At 36.0% G+C, this 21601-nt stretch overlaps 1 protein-coding gene across 3 annotated transcripts in view; it reads right to left on the bottom strand.

The window, feature by feature from the left end:
• Positions 1-21601, bottom strand: part of CD99L2 (CD99 molecule like 2) — a 114724-nt gene that overhangs the window by 15008 nt on the left and 78115 nt on the right. For 2 of the 3 annotated variants that reach the window (XM_066357635.1, XM_066357636.1), the window contains exons 3-4: positions 9965-10033; positions 9769-9852 (exon numbers count right to left, since the gene is read on the bottom strand). The exons of the other annotated variant lie outside the window; for it this stretch is intronic. In XM_066357635.1, coding sequence (XP_066213732.1) covers positions 9769-9852; positions 9965-10033 — 153 coding nt within the window. The remainder of the gene's footprint in view (positions 1-9768; positions 9853-9964; positions 10034-21601) is intronic. 3 annotated transcript variants of the gene reach the window in all.

Here is a 21601-nt window from a genome sequence, read left to right as displayed (position 1 = left end):
CCCTTAGAGCCAGCCAGCCTGAATGAATACCCATACCCATGAAAGGACCAACTGCATTCAATACTAACATATAGCAGGAGGGAAAATAGTACCCACAGAAGCATTCTTAGATCAAGAAAAACAGGTGTCCTGGAGGTCAGTACCAATTATCCCATTTTCCATATAAAGACACCACAAAAATTTCTAAGTCAGACAGCACTACCTAATACACTGACCAAATGGGCAGACAAAGAAATATGACCCAAATGAATCAAAAAGAGAAATAACCAGAAAAAGAACTAAATGAAATGGAAGTAACCAAACTACCAGATGCAGAGTTTAAAATAATGATTGTTAGGATGCTTAACAACCTTAGAGCAACAATGGATGGTTATAATGAACACATAAATAAAGAGATAGCAAGCATCAAAAAGGACACTGAAATAATAAAAAAAGAGCCAGTCAGAAATGAAAAATACAATATCAGAAATGTAGACTGAACTAGAAAGAACAATAGCAAGTTGGATGAAGAAGAGGATCGAATCAGCAATTTAGAGGACAAGATAAACAAAAGCACAGAAACAGAGAAGCAAAACCAAAGGGGCTAAAAAGGACTAGTTGGCTTCACAGGCGAATTTTACCAAACATTCAAAGAAGAACTAACAGCTTTCCTTCTCAAGCTATTTCAAAAAATTCAAGAGGAGGGAAGACTTCCAATTTCCTTTTATGAGGGAAGCATTATCCTCATTTCAAAACCAGCTAAAGACACTACAAAACAAAACAAAACAAAACAAAACAAAACAAAACAAAAAAACTATAGGCAATTAACCCTGATGAACATAAATGCTAAAATTCTCAACAAAATATTGGCAAACTGGATCCAGCAATACATCAAAAAGATCATACATCATGATCAAGAGGGATTTATTCTGGGAGGTAAGGCTAGTACAATATTTGAAAAGAATCCATGTGATTCATCATATAAACAAAAAGAGGATAAAAATCATATGATTATATCAGTAGATTCAGAAAAAGCATTTAATAAAATCCAGCACCCATTTATCATCAAAATTCTCAGCAAAGTGGTAATACAGGAAACATACCTGAATATCATAAAAGTCCATCTATGACAAACCCACAGCCAACATCATGCTCAATGGAAAAAAAAATAAAAGCAATCCCCTTAAGATCAGGAACAAGGGATGCCGTCTTTCACCACTCTTATTTAACATACTTCTGGAAGTCCTAGCTACAGCAATCAGAGAAGAAGAAGAAATAAAAGGCATGCAAATGTGAAAAGAAGAAGTACAACTATCATCATTTGCTAATGACATGATACTGTGCATAGAAAACCCTACAGTCTCAGTCAGAAAACTTCTGGACCTGATAAATGAATTAAGCAAGGTGGCAGGATATAAAATTAATATTCAGAAATCAGTGAAATTTTTATATACCAACAATAAACTGTCTGAAAGAGAAATTAAGAAAACTATCCCCATCACTATTGCAACAAAAAAAATAAAGTACTTAGTAGTAAATTTATTCAAGGAGGTAAAAGACTTGTACTCAGAAAATTATAAGACATTGAAAAGAGAAATCAAGAAAAATACAAACTAGTAAAAGCATATACCGTGCTCATGGATAGGAAGAATAAAAATTATTAAAATGTCTATATTACCCAAAGCAATCCATAAATTCAATGCAATTCCTATTAAAATACCAATGGAATACTTCAAAGATATAGAACAAATATTCCAAAAATTTTTATGAAACAAAAAGAACACAGATATCCTCAGCAATCTTGAAAATGGAGAGCAAAGTGGGAGGTATCACACTTGCTAATATCAAGTTATATTACAAGGCCATTGTACTCAAAACAGCTTGGTACTGGCAAAAGAACAGGCATACAGATCAATGGAACAGAACAGAGAACTCAGAAATAAACCCACACCTTTATGGTCAATTGATATTTGACAAAGGAGGTAAGAGCTTACCATTGTTTAAAACCAGTCTCTTTAATAAATGGTGTTGGGAAAATTGAACATGCAAAAATGAAATTAGGCCACCAACTTACACCATTCACAAAAATAAACTCAAAATGGATAAAAGACTTAAATGTAAGTTGCAAAACCATAAATATCTTGGGAAGAAACATAGTAAACTTTCCAGTATGTCTCTTAGGAATATTTTTGCCAATTTATCTCTATGGGCAAGTGAAATAAAGGACACAATAAAAAAATGGGACTATATCAAACTAAAAAGCTTTTGCACGGCAAAAGGCAATATTAGACAAATAATAGCTGATGCCAACCAAAGAAGACCTAGAAACAACACAAGTGAAAACTGGAGGCAAACAACACCAAGCTTAGACTCAACCAGCTCTACAAACAAATCACCCAAACACACAGACATAAGGAGAAGACAAAGAAGTCCAATCCAAATGAAACCAAAAGAGAAACCTTCAGGAGATGAACTGAGTGATATGGAAATAAACTTCCGGATGCAGAGTTTAAAATAATGATTGTAAGGATGCTTAGGTATCTTAGAACAACAATGGATGGTCATCACGAACACCTAAATAAAGAAATAGCAAGTATAAAAAAGGATATTGAAATATTAAAAGAGAATCAGTCAGAGATGACAAATACAATATCAGAAATGAAGACCACAATGGAAGGAATTAAAAACAGGATGGATAGAGCTGAGGATCGAATCAGCAAGTTGGAGGACAACTGGAATAAAGGCATGAAAGCAGAGAAGAGAAAAGAAATGAGACTCAAAAAGTCTGAGGAAACTCTTAGAGAGCTCTGTGACAATATAAAGAGAAATAACATCTGCATTATAGGGGTTCCTGAAGAAGAAGAGAAAGAACAAGGGATAGAGACTTTGTTCAATCATATCATAGCTGAAAACTTCCCTAAATTAATGCAGGAGAAACTCTCACAAGTTCAAGAAGCACAGAGAACTCCATTAAAGAGAAAACCAAAGAAATCTACACCAAGACACATCATAATTAAAATACCAAAGCTAAATGATAAAGAGAAAATATTAAAAGCTGCTAGAGAAAAAAACGCTATCACCTACAAAGGAGCCCCCATAAAGATGACATCAGACTTCTCAACAGAAACACTTGAGGCCAGAAGGGAATAGTGAGAAATATTCAAAGTAATGCAGAACAAGAACCTACAACCAAGACTACTTTAAAAGGCTATCATTTAAAATTGAAGGAGAAATAAAAAATATTGCCAGACCAAAACAAAAAACAAAAAACAAATCAAGGAATTCATTACAACCAAACCAATGCTACAGGAAATGTTAAGGGGCATGGTATGAACAGATCAAAGTGGGAAAAGAATATAGCAAAAGAGGAATACAGCTTCAAAGAATAAAATCGCAATAAACTACATATCAATAATAACCTTAAATGTAAATGGAGTAAATGATCCAATCAAAAGACATAGGGTAGCTGCGTGGATAAGAAAACAGGACCCGTACATGTGCTGTCTACAAGAGACACACCTTAAAACAAAAGATGCACATAGGGTGAAGGTAAAAGGATGGAAAAAACATTTCATGCAAATGGAAATGTAAAAAAAGCTGGAGTAGCAATACTTATATCAGACAAAATGGACTTTAAAACAAAGAATATAGTAAGAGAGAAAGAAGGGCACTACATAATGATAAAGGGAGCAATCCAACAGGAAGATATAACTGTTATAAATATCTACACAGCTAATATAGGAGCACCTAAATATATAAAGCAGACCTTGATGGATATAGAGGGCGAGATCAACAGCAATACTATAATACTAGGGGATTTTAATACCCCACTAACATCACTAGATAGATCCTCAAGATACAAAATTAACAAAGAAACAGCAAACGTAAAGGACACACTAGATCAACTTGATTTAATAGACATCTTCAGAACCTTTCACCCTAAAGCAGCAGAATTTACATTCTTTTCAAGTGCTCATGGTACATTCTCTAGAATAGACCACAGATTAGGGCACAAAAGTGGTCACAACAAATTTAAGAAGATTGAAATCATATCAAGCACTTTCTCTGATCACAATGGCATGAAACTAGAAATCAACAGCAATAGAAAAGCTCAAAAATTCTCAAGCACATGGAAACTAAATAGCAGGTTGTTTAACGAATGAATTAAGAGTGAGATCAAAAGAGAAATAAAAAAACTCCTAGAAACGAATGATAATGAGCATACAACAACTCAAAATTTATGGGACTCAGCGAAAGCAGTACTGAGAGGGAAGTTCATAGCACTACAGGCACACTTTAAGAAGCTAGAAAATGCTCAAATAAACAACAACCCTACATCTAGAAGAACTAGATAAAGAAAAAGCCTAAATGTAGTAGAAGGAAGGAAATAATAAAGATCAGAGCAGAAATAAATGACATAGAGACTAAACAAACAATACAAAGGATCAATGAAACTAGGAGCTGGTTCTTTGAAAAGGTAAACAAAATTGATGAACCTTTAACTAGACTCACCAAGAAAAAGAGAGGACTCAATTAAATAAAATTGGAAATGAGAGTGGAGAAGTAGCAACTGACACAACAGAAATACAAAGGATTGTAAGAAAATACTATGAAGAACTGTATGCCAAAAAACTAGACAACCTAGATAAAGTGGACAAATTCTTTGAAACATACAATCTTCCAAAAATCAATCTGGAAGAATCAGGAAACCTAAACAGACCGATTACACCAAATGAGATGGAAACAGTTATCAAAAAACTCCCAACAAAGAAAAGTCCTGGGCCAGATGGCTTCACAAGTGAATTTTACCAAATATTCAAAGAAGAACCAACTCCTATCCTTCTCAAGATATTTCAAAAAATTCAAGAGGAAGGAAGACTTCCAAGCTCCTTTTATGAGGCAAGCACAATTCTGATTCCAAAACCAGGCAAAGACAAAACAAAGAAAGAAAAGTATAGGTCAATATCTCTGATGAATATACATGCTAAAATCCTCAACAAAATATTAGGAAACCGGATCCAACAATATATGGAAAAAATCATACACCATGATAGAGTGGGATTTATTCTGGGGAGGCAAGGCTGGTACAATATTTGCAAATCAATCAATGTTATTCATCACATAACAAAAGGAAGGAGAAAAACCACATGATAATTTCAATACATGCAGAAAAAGCATTTGATAAAATCCAGCACCCATTCATGATAAAAACTCTCAGTAAAGTGGGAATAGAGGATACATACCTCAACATGATAAAAGCCATTTATTACAAACCCACAGCCAACATCATACTCAATGGGCAAAAGTTAAAAGAAATCCCCTTAAGATCAGGAACAAGGCAGGGGTGCCCCCTTTCACCATTCTTATTCAACATATTTCTGGAAGTCCTAGCCACAGCAATCAGACAAGAAGAAGAAATAAAAGGCATTTAAGTTGGAAAAGAAGAAGTAAAGCAATCATTATTTGCAGATGATATGATATTGTATCTAGAAAACCCTAAAGTCTCAGTCAAAGAACTACTGGACCTGATAAATGAATTCAGCAAAGTGGCAGGATATAAAATTAATACTCAGAACTCAGAGGCATTTTTAGACACCAACAATGAACCGTCAGAAAGAGAAATTAAGGAAACAATCCCCTTCACTATTACAACCAAAAAAATAAAGTACCTAGGAGTACATTTAACCAAGGAGACTAAAGACTTATACTCGGAAAATTATAAAAGACTGATAAAAGAAATCAAGGAAGATACAAACAAGTGGAAGCATATACTGTGCTCATGGTTAGGAAGAATAAACATCATTAAAATGTCTATATTACCCAAAGCAACTTATAAATTCAATGCGATACCAATTAAAATACCAATGACATACTATAAAGATATAAATCACATATTCCAAAAATTTATTTGGACCAAAAGAGAACACGAATAGCCTCAGCAATCTTAAAAAAGAAGAAGAAAGGGGAAGGTATCACACTTCCTGATATCAAGCTATACTACAAGGCCATTGTACTCAAAACAGCCTGGTACTGGCATAGGTATAGACACATACATCAATGGAACAGAACTGAGAACCCAGAAATAATCCCACAACTCTATGGACAACTGGTATTTGACAAAGGAGGTAAGGGCATACAATGAAGTAAAGACAGCCTCTTCAACAAATGGTGTTGGGAAAATTGGACAGCAATCTGCAAAAAAATGAAACTAGACCACCAACTTACACCATTCAAAAAATAAACTCAAAATGGATAAAAGACTTAAATGTAAGGCGTGAAAACCATAAGCATCTTAGAAGAAAACATAGGCAGTAAGCTCTCTGACATCTCTCGCAGTGATATATTTGCTGATTTATCTCCATGGGCAAGTGAAATAAAGACAGGATAAACAAATGGGACTATATCAAACTAAAAAGCTTTTGCACAGCTAAAGACAATAAGAACAGAATAAAAATCAAACTACACAATGGGAGAATATATTTGACAGTACATCTGATAAGGGGTTAATAACCAAAATTTATAAAGAACTTGTAAATCTTAACACCAGAAAGACAAAACAATCCATATCCAAAAATGGGCAAAAGAAATGAATAGACACTTCTCCAAAGAGGTCATACAGATGGCCAATAGGCTTATGAAAAAATGCTCAACATCACTAATCATTAGAGAAATGCAAATTAAGACCACAATAAGATATTACCTCACACTGATCAGAATGGTGCTCATCAACAAAACAACACAGAGTAAGTGCTGGCAAGGATGTCTCCTACACTGCTGGTGGGAATGAAGACTAGTGCAGCTTCTGTGGAAAACAGTATGGAGATTCCTCCAAAAATTGAAAATTGAACTTCCTTTTGACCCAGCTATCCCACTTCTGAAATATACCCCAAGAACTCCATAAAACGGTTCCAGAAGGAGAAATGCACCCCTATGTTTATGGCAGCATTGTTCACAATAGTGAAGATCTGGAAACAGCCCAAGTGTCCATCAGAGGACAAGTGGATTAAGGAGCTTTGGTACATATATACTATGGAATACTACTCAGCCATAATAAATGATGACATCGGATCATTTACAACATGGATGGACCTTGATAACATTATACGGAATGAAATAAGTAAATCAGAAAAAACTAAGAATAATATAAACCCGTACATAGATGGGACATAAAAATGAGACTCAGAGACATGGACAACAATGTGATGGTAACAGGGGGTGGGGTGGAGGGGTGGGGAGGGGGTGAGGAAGGGGAGGAAGGGCGTACGGGGAGGGGTGGGGCACAAAGAAAACCAGATAGAAGGTGACGGAAGACAATATGACTTTGGGTGAGTGTTATGCAGCATAATCAAATGTCAAAATAATCTGGAGATGTTTTCTTGGAACGTATGTACCCTGATTTATAAATGTCACTGCACTAAAATGAATAAAAATAAGATTTAAAAAATAAAAAAGGCAATATTAACAAAATAAAAAGACAACCCACACAATGGGAGAACATATTCACCAATACGTCTGATAAGGGGTTAATAATCAAAATTTATAGAGAATGCCTAAAACCCAATACCAGGAAAGTAAACAATCCATTCCAAAAATAGGGAAAGGAACTGAATAGACACTTTTCCAAAGAGGACATACTTATGATCAATAAGCATATGAAAAAATGTTCAGCATCACTAGTCAACAGAGAAATGCAAATTAAAATCACAATGAGAAATCACCACATGCCTGTCAAAATGGCTCTCATTAACAAATCAACACACAGTAAGTGCTGGCGAGGATGTGGAGAAAAGGGAACTCTCTTGCACTGCTGGTGGAAATGCAGACTTATGCAGCCACTGTGGAAAACAGTATGGAGTATCCTCAAAAAATAAAAAGTGGGACTGCCTTTTGACCCAGCTATCCCACTTTTAGGAATATATCCTAATAATACCAATCATCAATTCAAAAGCACATATGCACCCCCATGGTTATTGCAGTACTGTTTACAATAGGCAAGATCTGGAAATTGCCCAAGTTTTTGTCAGTGGACAAGTGGATTAAAAAGCAGTGGTACATATATACAATGGAATACTATGCAGCATGGAAAAGAAGGAAATCTTACCTTTTGCAGTGGCATGGATGGACCTGGAGATTATTATGCTAAATTCAATAAGCCAGGCAGGGATAGGAAAAAATTATATGATCTCACATATATGTGGAATCTAATGAACAAAGTGAACTGAGGAATGGAATAGAGGCAGAGGCAGAATCACAGGGAGCAGAGGGACAGCTGTCAGATGGAAGGGGGATGAGGGGATGATATAAGAGAAGGTGAATGGATTATTGAAATTATATATACATAACACAGAGATACAAATAACGGGACAGTAAATCCCAAATGGAAGTTGGGGAGGGAGTTAGCGGGAGGGGGAAATGGGGTGTAATGCGGGACATGGGTGGAGGGTAAGCATGTTATATTGAATGTGACACTTGAATCTATGTTAACAGAATAAATTAATTTTTTTAAAAAATCAACTGTGTGACTGTTTCAGTTCTGACCTGTATTAGCTGTTTTGTGTCATGGAAGGCCACTTTTACAGAAAAGAATGAATGATAGTCAAACTATCATTGTGGTGACTTAAATAGTTGCCTGATATTTTCTTGAAAATGAACAAAATGAGCCTTTCAAAACCACTGTGTGTATTTGTTGTCATTTATACAATTTCAAACAAAAATTAAAAAAAAATCTGAATCTATCACTGTGCACTTAATTGTGCACTTCCTCACACTTAAAGACTTTTTCTAATGAGATGGGCAGTAATATTAACAAAATTGAATTTGCGATATTGAATAATGAAATGTGGTATTATTTGGAAGTTCAAAACACCTCAGGATACAAATATCTTCTAAATGACCAATGAACAATATAGAAAACCAAGGACAGATAAACGTTCCATTGAAAGTCCCGTGGAGTTTAATTCAGCTATAGGAAGTTCATTGACACAATTTTATATTCCACAGTACACTTAACCTGAAAGAAACAACCACTGGTGAATTTGGGGTATTAAATAATGAAATGTGGTATTATTTGGAAGTTCAAAACACCTCAGGATACAAATATTTTCTAAATGACCAATGTACAATATAGAAAACCAAGGACATTGAAAGTCCTTGGAGTTTAATTCAGCTATAAGAAGTTCACTGACACAATTTCATATTCCACAGTACACTTAACCTGAAAGAAACAACCACTGGTTGAATTTTTAGTGTCTTATCAAAGAATGTCCATAATGATCTGAAAAGTTTATTACAATATCCCTCCCTTCCCCAGCTGCTTATATATATGAGGTCAGATTTCCTTCATAAGCTTCTAACATCACATGTTACAGATCCAGCTATGAGACTCTAGCTTTCCCACAAAAATAGCCAACACATAAATTTTTAAAAATATACAAAAAAAAAAATCACTAGATTATATTTTTGTTTTGCCAAGCATAGTTATTTCTCAAAAAATATGCTATTTATATCAACATATATGAGTTCATTGTTCATTTAAAATTAATACTTTTTTTCAGTTTTAAGTTCAAAGTTGATAAATATTGATAGATATGACCCACATAACCAAGAGCCCCTAGGAACCTCAATAATTTTGGGAGTCCAAAAAGTTTAAGAACACTGTTTTAGGGTTCTCCTGTGCCTTGAAATGCCCTCAAATCTGCCAGGCCAGGTGTGGCTCTGTGATCTTAATAAGCTACAACTCAACCAGGGAATGTCAGTGCTGGCCAGCATTTTCAAAAAGCTACAACTTACCTCCTCCTCCTGCACTCGGTTTTCTTCGGCCATCATCTTGATCAGTTCGTTCATCCAAGGCATCAGCCAAGTTAAAATCATTTTCTTCATAAAAGAGAAAGTCAATTGGTTAAATGACAGTTAGCTCATTTGGACACTATCCCAGCGGGAGCTCCATGGGGTCTTTCCTCATTGCCCCCCTTAGAGTGGTTTGTACCTGTAGGCTTTGTTGGAGCTCTGGTTGTTCCTGGCCTCTTAGTTGTGGTGGTGACATGATCCCATCTCTCTAAAAGAGGGAGGGGAGATAACAAAGGGACTACATTTAGTAACAGCCTATACAAGCCACTTCATGGCTCAGGGAAGTGACATGATGATTAGAATACCCTTGTCTTTGTCGTTGAAGCCACTCTCAGGCCTCTGAGAATCATTTAGAAGATGACAAAGAGATGTAGAAGGTTTAAACCTTTAGAAGATGGGTGGTAAGACAGATGTGGTCCAATAAGTGACTGAGTGATTAGTGGAGCTGGGAATTTAGCTGAGATGTGGAGATGACCACTTGGTCAAATTCTAGAGCTTCAAGCCTTCATTGTCATCCCTATCAAGCTGGCAGCATAACCATAGACACTATTGCCCATGGATGAATAGAGGTTATGTTCTCAGTAGAGATGATAGTACCTTATAAACTGACAGTTCATGCCAGAACATATTTTATATCAGTGTAGCAAATACTTTAAATATAAGGTCTATCAGCTCAATCATATTCCTTTAAAATTATGGTATTTTTTCACACCAATTACTTGGCATGCCATTTACAAGTTTTCCAATTGTTCCTTTTCTTAAGCATCAAGACTATGCTCTGTTGAAACTATTGGAAGTATTAGAAGGAAAGAAAATTTAAGGGAAGGAGAAGGCAGAGATAGTGCTGTATACAGCAAGCATTCAGAAAGAGACAGAAACATTTCTTGGGGGGAAAAAGCCTCATTGAGTGTTATAGATCAATAATACAATCCTTCAACTGCCCAGTTAATTTATAAGGCATTACCTATCTTTTTTGGATAGGTCTGTGAATCAAAAAATATAAGTCTGAATCTTCTGGAAAGGAAGCATCAACACACACACACACACAACTTTACAGTTCTCATTAGGTATAAAGGGGATATTACATAATGACAAAGGGTTAATCTACTAACAACACATAATCTTAAATACACTATGTATGTACCAAACGAGAAAGTTTAAAAACATATAAACCTAAAACTGAGATAACAGAAAGGAGAAATAAACAAATCTACAGTTATAGTTGAGGACTTCAACACTCCACTCTCAACAACTGAAAGAACTACTAGAATTAAAGTCATCAAGACTAGAAAAACTAAACAACACAACAACTAATTGGATATCATTGGCATAATGGGGAACCCCACCCAATTACAGCAGAATAAGTAATTGTTAAAGCATCCATGGAATATTCACCAACAGATGTCACATCCTGGACAAGAAAACAAACCTCAAAAACTTTAAAAACATTGAAATTATATAGAGTGAAATCCCTGACCACAATTAAATCAAACAAAACAGAACACACATGCACATACAAAAACCTCTAAATAATTGGGAAAAGAAAACAACACACTTTTAAATAAAATGAGGATCAAAGAGAAACTCTCAAAGGAAATTTTAAACTAAATGAAAATGAAACATCAAAATATGTGGGATGCAGCTAAAGTAGTACTAAGTGGGAATTTATAGCAAGAAATGCTTAAAAATTAGAGATGAAGAAAGGTCTCAAATCAGTAATACAAGTTCCTATTTCAAGATACTAGGAAATTAAGAACTAGATACTAGAAGAACAAACCCAAAGAAAGCAGATAGAAGAAAATAATAAATGTAAGAGACTATTCAATATTGAAAATATGAAGGCAATACTGAAAAATTATGAAACAAACAACTTATATTTTGAGTCAATAAAAATTTATATACTTTGTATGATGTCAGAATAATGGTGGTTTGAGAGATACTCTTGATCTCTCCCCTTGAAATTTCAACAAATTCAGCAGCTATAATGCAGGAAAGGAACCCCAGGACTTGAAAGCTTGCCTAAAAAGATCCACAAATAGAATCAATTAAAGGTGGGTAGGGTTGAGAAGGGGGTGGAAGATAAGACACAGTTGCAGTCAGCTCTGGAGAGCAGAGAGGCATGGATTGACTGGGTTTTTAGCTGCTGCGGCTCTGAAAAGGGGGAAAACCTGGATTGACTGGGTATTCCTCTGCTGGGAGGAGTAAAGAGATTAGGGATCAGTGGGGGAGATACTAAACCAAAGCAGTGGTACAACAAATGGACACAGCCAGTGTTTCCATGGTCTACTGGCAACCTGCACTCTGTGCAGAGACAGAGAAAAAAAATGTGCCCCCCCAACCTCCCAGATCCTGCCTCCTTCACATCATGGGGTATAGAGAGTGGCAGAGACAAACCCCACAGTTAGTTTTCCAGAGCCACCATCTCCCTAAAAAATAGAAGTGCTCTGTGTTTGGTCACCTAGTCCAGTGGTCAGCAAACCATGGCTTGCGAGCCACATGCAGCTCTTTGGCCCCTTTTGTGGCTCTTCCACAAAATACCATGTGTAGGTGCTACCTCGATAAGGAATGTGTGTATATATATATATATATATATATATATATATATATATATATATATATATATATATATATATTTTTTTTTTTTTTAACAGGGACAGAGAGAGAGTCAGAGAGAGGGATAGACAGGGACAGACAGGAACAGAGAGAGATGAGAAGCATCAATCATTAGTTTTTCATTGTGAGATCTTAGTTGTTCATTGATTGCTTTCTCATATGTGCGTTGACTGCGGGCCTTCAGCAGAATGAGTAACCCCTTGCTCGATCCAGTGACCTTGGGTCCAAGCTAGTGAGATTTTGCTCAAACCAGATGAGCCCATGCTCAAGCTGGTGACCTCGAGGTCTTGAACCTGGGTCCTCTGCATCCCAGTCTGACACTCTGTCCACTGTGCCACCACCTGGTCAGGCCCTATATAGTTTAACTTTAAAAAATTTGGTTTTCAAAAGAAATTTCAATTGTTGTACTGTTGATATTTGGCTCTCTTGAGTAATGAATTTGCCATCCGCTGACTGACCTAGTCTGTTGAGATGTAAGGAGGAGCACCCAGAGGCCTGATATTGCCATTTCAAAAGCCGTAAAAATCTCATAATATGCTACACCCATCATTGCAACTGCTGCCCTGCCTCCATCATTGCTACAGCAACATCTCAGCAGAGGTCAGCAAAGGAATTTCACAGAGGTAAAACTTGTAATACAGTACCACCTACTGGAAGAAAACAGAAAAATGTCTGAAACTAAATTTTCTTCTCTTTTGCTTTTGATTATTAGTTTTTACTCTTCCTGTTTTTGGTGATTTTTCTCCTTTTACTTTTCATTATTGTAATATTTTATATTTTGTATTTTAATTTTTCTTTATTTTTAATTTCTTAGTTCTTTTTGTCAGATTTCATAAAAATACCCCTCTAAAATGCCATCAATTAAGAATACTAAAACCAATGCTACACAATAAAGAGATGTAGTTCAAAAAGACAATAAAATCTCCAAAAAGCAATCCCAATCAAGTAGAAACTTTGGAGTTAAAGGATAGAGAATCACCTGATCTGTGGTGGTATAGTGGATAAAGCACCAACCTGGAACACTGAGGTTGCCAGTTCTAAACCCTGGGCTTGCCTGGTCAAGGTACATATGGAAGTTGATGCTTCCTGCTCCTCTCCTCCTTCTCTATCTGTCTGTATATCTATCTATCTATCTATCTATCTATCTATCTATCTATCTATCTATCTATCATCGTCGTCATCTATTATCTATCTATCTATCTATCATCTATCTATCATCTATCTACCTATCATCTTCTCTAAGATGAATAAATAAAATATTTTAAAAAGGATAGAGAATTCAATGTTTAAGTTCTGAAAATACTCAATGAGATGCAAGAAAACAGTGATAGGCAATTTAATTATCTCAAAAAACCCCCAAAATAATGAACAAAATAAGTACTTCACAAAGGAGATAGAAACTTTAAAAACAGAGATGAAGAAACTCAATACATGAACTGAAAAGTGAGCTACAAAGTTTAGCAAACAGGACAGTCCAGACAGAGGAGATAATGAGTGTCATAAAAGACAGGCAAATAGAGATGCTACAGAGAGCAAAAGAGATTCATAAATTTTAAAAAATGACATCTCTATAAGAGTAGTCTGCATCAGAAAGAACAGTAAAAGAATGGGTATATCAGAAGAAGAGGGGGAGAAGGGAATGAAGAGACTATTCAAACAAGTAATTGATGAGAAATTCCCAAGCCTACATAAAAAGTTAGATCCTCAAATCCAAAAAGCAAATGGAACACTGAGATACCTCAACCCAAAAATACCTTCACCAAGGCATATCATAATAAAACTGTCAAAAATCAATGGAAAAGAAAGAATCCTCAAGGCAGCTAGAAAAAAGAAAAACAACATAGTGCCATTTACAACAACACTGATGGACCTGGAGAAAGTTATACTGAGTGAAATAAGTAAATCAGATAGATAAAAGTGAAGTGATTGCCAGGGGGGAGAAAGATGTAGAGTACGGGGTGGGGGAAGCCTGTAAAGAGGGACAAATATAAGGTGATGAAAAATGAATTAAATTTGGGTGATGGGTATGCAAGATAATAAACTGTTCAAATACTATCTAAATATTTACCTGAAATGTATGTACAGTATGATTATTGATCAATGTCATCCGGTTAAACTTAATTTAATAAAATTTAAAAAATAAATAAATACATTTCATTGTTTGTTTGTTTTTTACTGTTAATGTGTAGGAGTCCTTTATATAGTCTGGATTTTAATCTCTTATTGGATATGTGATGTACAAATATATTCTCTTATTCTGTAGGCTGTCTTTTCACTCTCTTGTAGTGTTCTTTGTACTAAGTTTTTTTATTTTGATGAAGGCCAATTTATAAATTTACCTGTGCTTTTGGGGGTCATATCCAAGAAATCTTCACTAAATCCAATACAATGAAGATTTTTCCCTATATTTTCCTAAGATGTAGTTGTATAGTGCTAGCTCTTATGTTAAGGTCTTTGATCCATTTGGAATTAATTTTTATATATGGTGTAAGATAAGGTTACAACTTCTTTGGATATTTAGTTTGTTGGTACCATTGTCAAGAATCTATTGACCATATACGTGAGAGTTCATTTCTGGGTTCCTTGTTCAATTTCATTGGTCTGTATGTTTGTTCTTATGCCAGTAGCACAATGTTTTAATTACTGTAGCTTTGTAGTAAGCTTTGAAATCAGAAAGTGTGAATCCTTCAACTCTGTTCTTCAAGATTGTTTTGGCTATTTGAGGTCTTTTGTGATTTCATATGAATATTAGGGTGGTTTTTTATATCTCTGCAAAAAATATTACTAGGATTTTGGTAGAGATTGCATTGAACCTTTACACTGTTTTGGATAGTATTGCCATTTAACAATGTCAGTCTTCCAAAAGACTGACAGAAGATTGAGTTGGGTTGTAATAGTTTGTGGGATTTGAGAAACTAGTTCATTTCTTTTAAGTTTTTAAATATATGAGCAGAAAGTTGTACATGGCATTTTTGTATTATCCTTTTAATAGCTTCAGAATCTGTAGTTATAGCCCATTTCAGTTCTTATATTGGTATTCTGTCTTCTCTATTTTCATATTTCCTAGTAAGGCTAGAGGTGTATAACTTTTCTTCCTTTTTTATAATTTTATTTAGAAAGTTAAATATAATGAGGTAACATTGACTAAGAGTACATACGTTAATGGTAAACATTTCTATAGCATTTGAATTGTTGATTATGTTGTGTGCCCATCACCCAAAATCAAATCATTTTCTGTCACTGTATATTTGTCCTTCTTTTCTCCCCACTTTCACCCTCTCCCCCAGGAAACAATTTCACTTTATTTATGTCCATGAATCTCAGTTTTATATCCCACTTATGTGAGAAATCATATAGTTTTTAGCTTTTTCTGATTTACTTATTTCACTTAGTATAATGTCCTCAAGGTCTATCCATGTTGTTGTGATTTGCAATATGTCATCATTTCTTATGGTAGAGTAGTAGTCAATTGTATATATGTACCCCATCTTCTTTATCCAATCCTCTATCAAGGGACACTTCAATTGTATCCATGTCTCGGCCACTGTGAGGAACATTGAGATGAACATAGGAGTGCATGTGTCTTTGAATACCAATGTTTTTGAGTTTCTGGGGTAGACAGCCAATTAGGGATTGCCGAGTCATATAGTAATTCTATTCTTAAATTTTTGAGTAACTACCATACTTTCTTTCATAACAGCTGTACCAGTTTACATTCCCATCAGAAATGAAGTAGGGTTCCTTTTTCTCCACAGTCTCTTCAACATTTACCACCACTCTTATTAAAAATAGCCAATTTAACAGGTGTGAGGTGACATATGATTATAATTTTGATTAGCATTTCTCTGACAGCTAATGAAGATGAGCATCTTTTCATATATCTGTTGGCCATGTGAATGTCTTCTTGGGAGAAGTGTCTGTTAGGGTCCTTTCCCCATGTTTCAATTGAGTTGTTTGCTTGTTGCTGAGCTTTGTAGGTTCTTTATATATTGAGAATATTAATCCCTTATCAGAGCTGTGTTTTGTAAATATCATTTCCCATTTGGTTGGCTGTCTTTTTGTTTTGTTGTTGGTTTCTTTTGCTGTGAAGAAGCATCTTAGTTTGATATAGTCCCATTCATTTATTTTTACACTTACTTCCCTTGCCCTGGTGTCAAATTCATAAAATGTTCTCTATGGCCAAGATCCATGAGTTTAGTACCTATGTTTTCTTCTATGTAATTTGTTGTGTATGATCTTTAGTTCTTTGATCTATTTTGAATTAATTTTTGTGCAGGGGTACAAGGTGTACTAAAGTTTCATTCTTTTGCATGTGGCTTTCCAATTTTCCCAGCACCATTTATTGAAGAGGCTTTATTTCTTTGTTTTCTTCATTGTGTGTTTTTGGCTCTTTTGTCAAAGACTATTTGCCCATATATATGTGGCTTTATGTTGGGCTCTCAATTTTGTTCCATTGGTCTGTAAGTCTGTGTTTCTGCCAATACCATGCTGTTTTGATTATGATAGCTATATAGTATAATTTGAAGTCAGGTAGTGTGATAATTTTGGCTCCATGGTTTTTTCTCAGGATTGCTTTGACTATTCAGAGTCTTTCCTGGTTCCATAAAATGGTGATTTTCTTTTTGTTCTATTTCTTTATAAAAATGACATTGGGATGTTAATGGGAATTGCATTAAATTTGTATATTTCTTTGGTTAATATGGCCACTTTAACTATGTTGATTCTTCCAATCCATGAACATGAAACATTTTTCCATTTCATTGTGTTTTTAAAAATTTCTTTCAATAATGCTTTATAGTTTTTAGTATATAGGTCTTTCACATCCTTTGTTAATTTTATTCCAAGGTATTTTTTGTTGTTGTTGCTATTGAAAAAGGAATTTATTTTTCAATTTAATTTCTGAAATGTCATTCTTGGCATATAGGAAAGTTGTAGACTTTTGTATATTGATTTTGTATCTTTTGATTTACTGTATCTGTAATCTGTCTTGTTTCTTGACATAAGCCTGTACTGATATAAACTATCCTCCTATTACTGCTTTTGTTGCATCCCAGAAATTTTGATATGTCGTGTTGTCATTTTCATTTGTCTGTATATATCTTTTGATCTCTGCTTATGTTTATTTTTTGTCCCAGTCATTTTTTTAAATTATGTTCTTTAATTTCCAATTTTTTGTGAGTTTCTTTACTTCCTTTTTACGGTTAAATTCTAATTTCAAAGCATTATAGTCAGAAAATATGTTTGGCATAATTTCATTCTTCCTGAATTTGTTGATGTTAGTTTTGTGGCCCAACATATGGTCTATCTTTGAAAATATTCCATGCACATTTTCTGTATAATCTGACATTTTTATATAAAATATCCTATAAATATCTATTATGTTCAAGTGGTCCAGTGTGTCATTTAGGGCAGATATTTCTTTATTGATTTTCTGTGTTTGGATGGTATATCTGTCAATGGTGTGTTGAGCCCTCCAAGTATGACTGTGTTTTTGTTTTCTATTTTAGATTAGTTAATAAATATCATATATATATATTGGTGCATTCTGTTTTAGTGCTATATACTAAGAAGTGTTATCTCTTCTTGTTACAATGTCCACTTTATTATTATAAAATATCCATCTTTGACTCTGGTTACATTTGTTATCTTGAGGTCAGCGTTTTTAGATATGAGTATGGCTATACCTGTTTTTCCTTGGATATTTTTTGTTTTGAGAGTCTTTTTCCAACCTTTACTTTGAGTCTACTTTTTTCTTTGCAACTCAGATGTGTTTTTTGAAGGCAGCATATGGTTGAGTTTTACATTTTGATCCAATCTGCTACTCTGTCCCTCTTTCTTGGTGTGTTCAGTCCGTTTACATTTAGGGTAATTATTGATACTTGAGGGTTTTGTATAGCCATTATATGTTTTGTTTTCTGGTAGCTCTGTCTTGTTTGGTTCTTCTCTTTTGTGTTTCTGTCAGTTTTTTCTGTTTGGTGGTATTCCATACTTCTTTCTCATTTCTCCCCCCCCTTTTTTAAGCTATGTGTTTCAGTAGTGGCTTTTTCATGTGTGGTTACTATTAGGTTCTTAAAAGAAAAATGTTCATATGTACAAGAACTTTGTCTTAGGAGTGCTTCTGCACTACATCCTGTCTTGCTACTGCAGATCTTCATCCTCTCTCATGTTTTTGTTGTCACAGATTATCCTTGTTTTTATTGTTACCTTGTCAGAACTTTTACTTGTAGTTTTGATTTCTTTTCTTTGTGTCTGCTTGAATAATCCCCTTAAGTATTTCCTGCAGGAGGTTTTTGGATGATAAATTCCCTCAGCTTCTGTATATCTGCAAACATTTTTATTTCTCCTTCATATTTGAATGATAACTTTAATAGATATAGTATTTTTGGCTCATAATTCCTCTTTTCCAGTACTTTGAATATTTGGGTACACTCTCTTCTGGCTTGTAGAGTTTATGCTAAAGATTCTGATGATAACCTAATGGGCATTCTTTATAGGTTATGTTCTTCTTTTCCCTAGTTGCCTTCAGGATGCTTTCTTTGTCATTGATTCTTTTTCTCCTAATTAGAAAATTAATTTTAATAGGGTGACACTGATCAACAGTACACATAGATTTCAGATAAACATCCCTACATCATTTAAATAGCCGATTCCCTTCTATATCCATCACCCAAAGTCAAATCATTTTCCCTCACTTTATATTTGTCCCTCTTTACACCTTTCTCCCAAACCCCTCCCTATCACCCTCCCTCATCTCTCCCTCCTCCTGGTAACCACTGCATTTTTATCTGTCCCCGAGTCTCAGATGTGTATCCTAACTATGTGTCAAATCATACAGTTTTTAGCTTTTTCTGTTTTACTTATTTCACTCAGTATAATGTTCTCAAGATCCATTCATGTTGTCGTAAATGACCCTATGTCATCATTTTATATGATTGAGTAGTATTTTATTGTAGAGTGGAAACTTCACACATGAGAACTGTAAATCACAAGCAATTTGAGAGATGAGCAGTCACTCGAGGGATTTTTTGCTTTAAGTCATGAGCGGATATTTGAATCACAAGTGTTGGGCAAATAAGTTTGTAAAATTTGTGTTTTTTAGTTTGCTCACTTTTTTTGTTAAAAATGGTGCAGGACTGCCACGTGTGTGCTTGTCCTCAGAGCAGGGCAGTTGATTGCAAATTGTGGATTAGCTTTCTGTATGGGAAGGGCAATTGTTATGCTAATTTTGGCTGGAGGAAAGGTTTTGGTGCCAGAAAAGTTTTTAAAAAGAGAGAAGACCTGACCAGGTGGTGGCACAGTGAATAGAGCGTCGAACTGGGATGCAGAAGAACCCAGGTTCAAGACCCCGAGGTCGCCAGCTTGAGTGCAGTCTCATCTGGCTTGAGCAAAAAGCTCAACAGCTTGGACCCAAGGTTGCTGGCTCGAGCAAGGGGTTACTTGGTCTGAAGGCCCATGGTCAAGGCACATATGAGAAAGCAATCAATGAACAACTAAGGTATTGCAATGAAAAACTGATGATTGATGCTTCTCATCTCTCTCCGTTCCTGTTTGTCCCTATTTATCCCTCTCTCTGACTCTCTCTCTGTACCTGTAAAAAAAAAAGAGAGAGAAGAAGGAGGAAGAGAAGAAGGCATGATGGCAGAGTGAGAGCAGAAAGGATGCAGAATGTTAAAGGAGGAGCCAAGATGACAGGGAAAGGGAGAGAAGCCAAGATGGCAGGGTGCTGCAGGAGAAGCCAGTTTATGCAGAGAGGAGAAGGGAGAAGGTGTGCAGATGGGGAACCAGAAGTGACTGAGACTGGTGGGGGCCTTTGATTTTAGGAAAAACCGGAGAAGATTCTCCTGGTTGTGGAACTGGAGAATGTGTAAGTGGCTTTGGGAGCCCTGTGTATATTTGCTCATTGGCTGGTATGAGTCTTGAATAAAGGAATGATCCACCATTTTTTTGGCTCCACTGTTTCTTTACTATCTGCCCAAATCTAATGGGAACCTGCATGTGTATGGCCATGATGACGAGACTACTGACCATACATTTGGCATAGTTTGTGGCAGGATTTGGATCAGATCAGTATGGAGCTGTCACCCCCCTAAGGGGTGGGGTAGATGACTGGTTGTTCTTATGGTTCCCTGTGGTTGTCCTTTCGGGGACCGTGAGTTGGCTGATTTTTAAAGTCCTGCGAACCGAAAGCTCTGTGCAAGAGGCTGCCTGAGGCCTGTAAACCATGAAGCAGAAGGAGTTGGAATGGCCATGGGAGAAAGAAATGCAGATCCTGGAACTGGAGCAGGAGCTGAAGAAGGAGGCCGACTGGGTTCACGAGTTGCACCTGGAAGTGGAGTAGTCTCTGGAGAAGGAATTGCAGGTTTGTGAGTTGGTTTGCCCTGACAGTAGTGGAGAGCCAGCAGCCACAGGAGCCTAAGGTGGAGCTGTGTTGGCCGAGTGGCTCTGAGTCGGGGGCAGAGGGGAGCAGGCGTTTACAGCTCCTCTTCTGAGGATGGGGAGACTGGAGCTGAAGTTGCCATCTGAAGACTCCAGAAGGTTAAAGCCCAGCATCAAAGAGTACCTACTAAGCCCCTGGTAGGTTTTCTATGATTATGGGACATAGGAGTAGATGGCAACATGCTCTCTAGAGCAGAGGTGGAAATGTTGGCTGCCATTGCCACATGCTCTTCCTTGGGGCAGCATCTTAAGAGCTTCCAGGATGGCAGGAATGAAGGGGGAGGCCTGAGGTCCCATGTGCGTGGACTGACTCTTAGACTGCAATCAGAGGGGGCATCAGCTCCCTCGTTGGATGGAAATGTGGCTTTTGGACAATATGAAAGACCCTGATGGAGAGGGCAGCAGGTCTGGTTGAAATTGTATGACTTATGCTGTTGCTGTAATTTGTTTGTGTGATGTTCCTAATTCTTTGCACAGGAATACCTGTGGTGTGAATGGCAAAGTGAGCAAAAGGGGTGGAATGTTGGGAAAATGAGTTTGTAAAATTTGTTTTTTGAGTTTGCTCACTTTTATTGTTAAAAATGGCACTGGGAAGCTGTCTGTGAAATTGCTAATTACCTTCCTACTTGGGAAAGGCCATTGTTATGCTAATGTCTCCTCCCCCTCCACCAATATCTTTGCCTGTCCTTGAAGGTAAATACACTTCATAAATCAGGTTCTTTACATT

This window comes from Saccopteryx leptura, chromosome X (assembly GCF_036850995.1).
Source record: "Saccopteryx leptura isolate mSacLep1 chromosome X, mSacLep1_pri_phased_curated, whole genome shotgun sequence".
NCBI lineage: Eukaryota > Metazoa > Chordata > Mammalia > Chiroptera > Emballonuridae > Saccopteryx > Saccopteryx leptura.
This window is presented reverse-complemented; position numbering and strand designations above follow the sequence as displayed.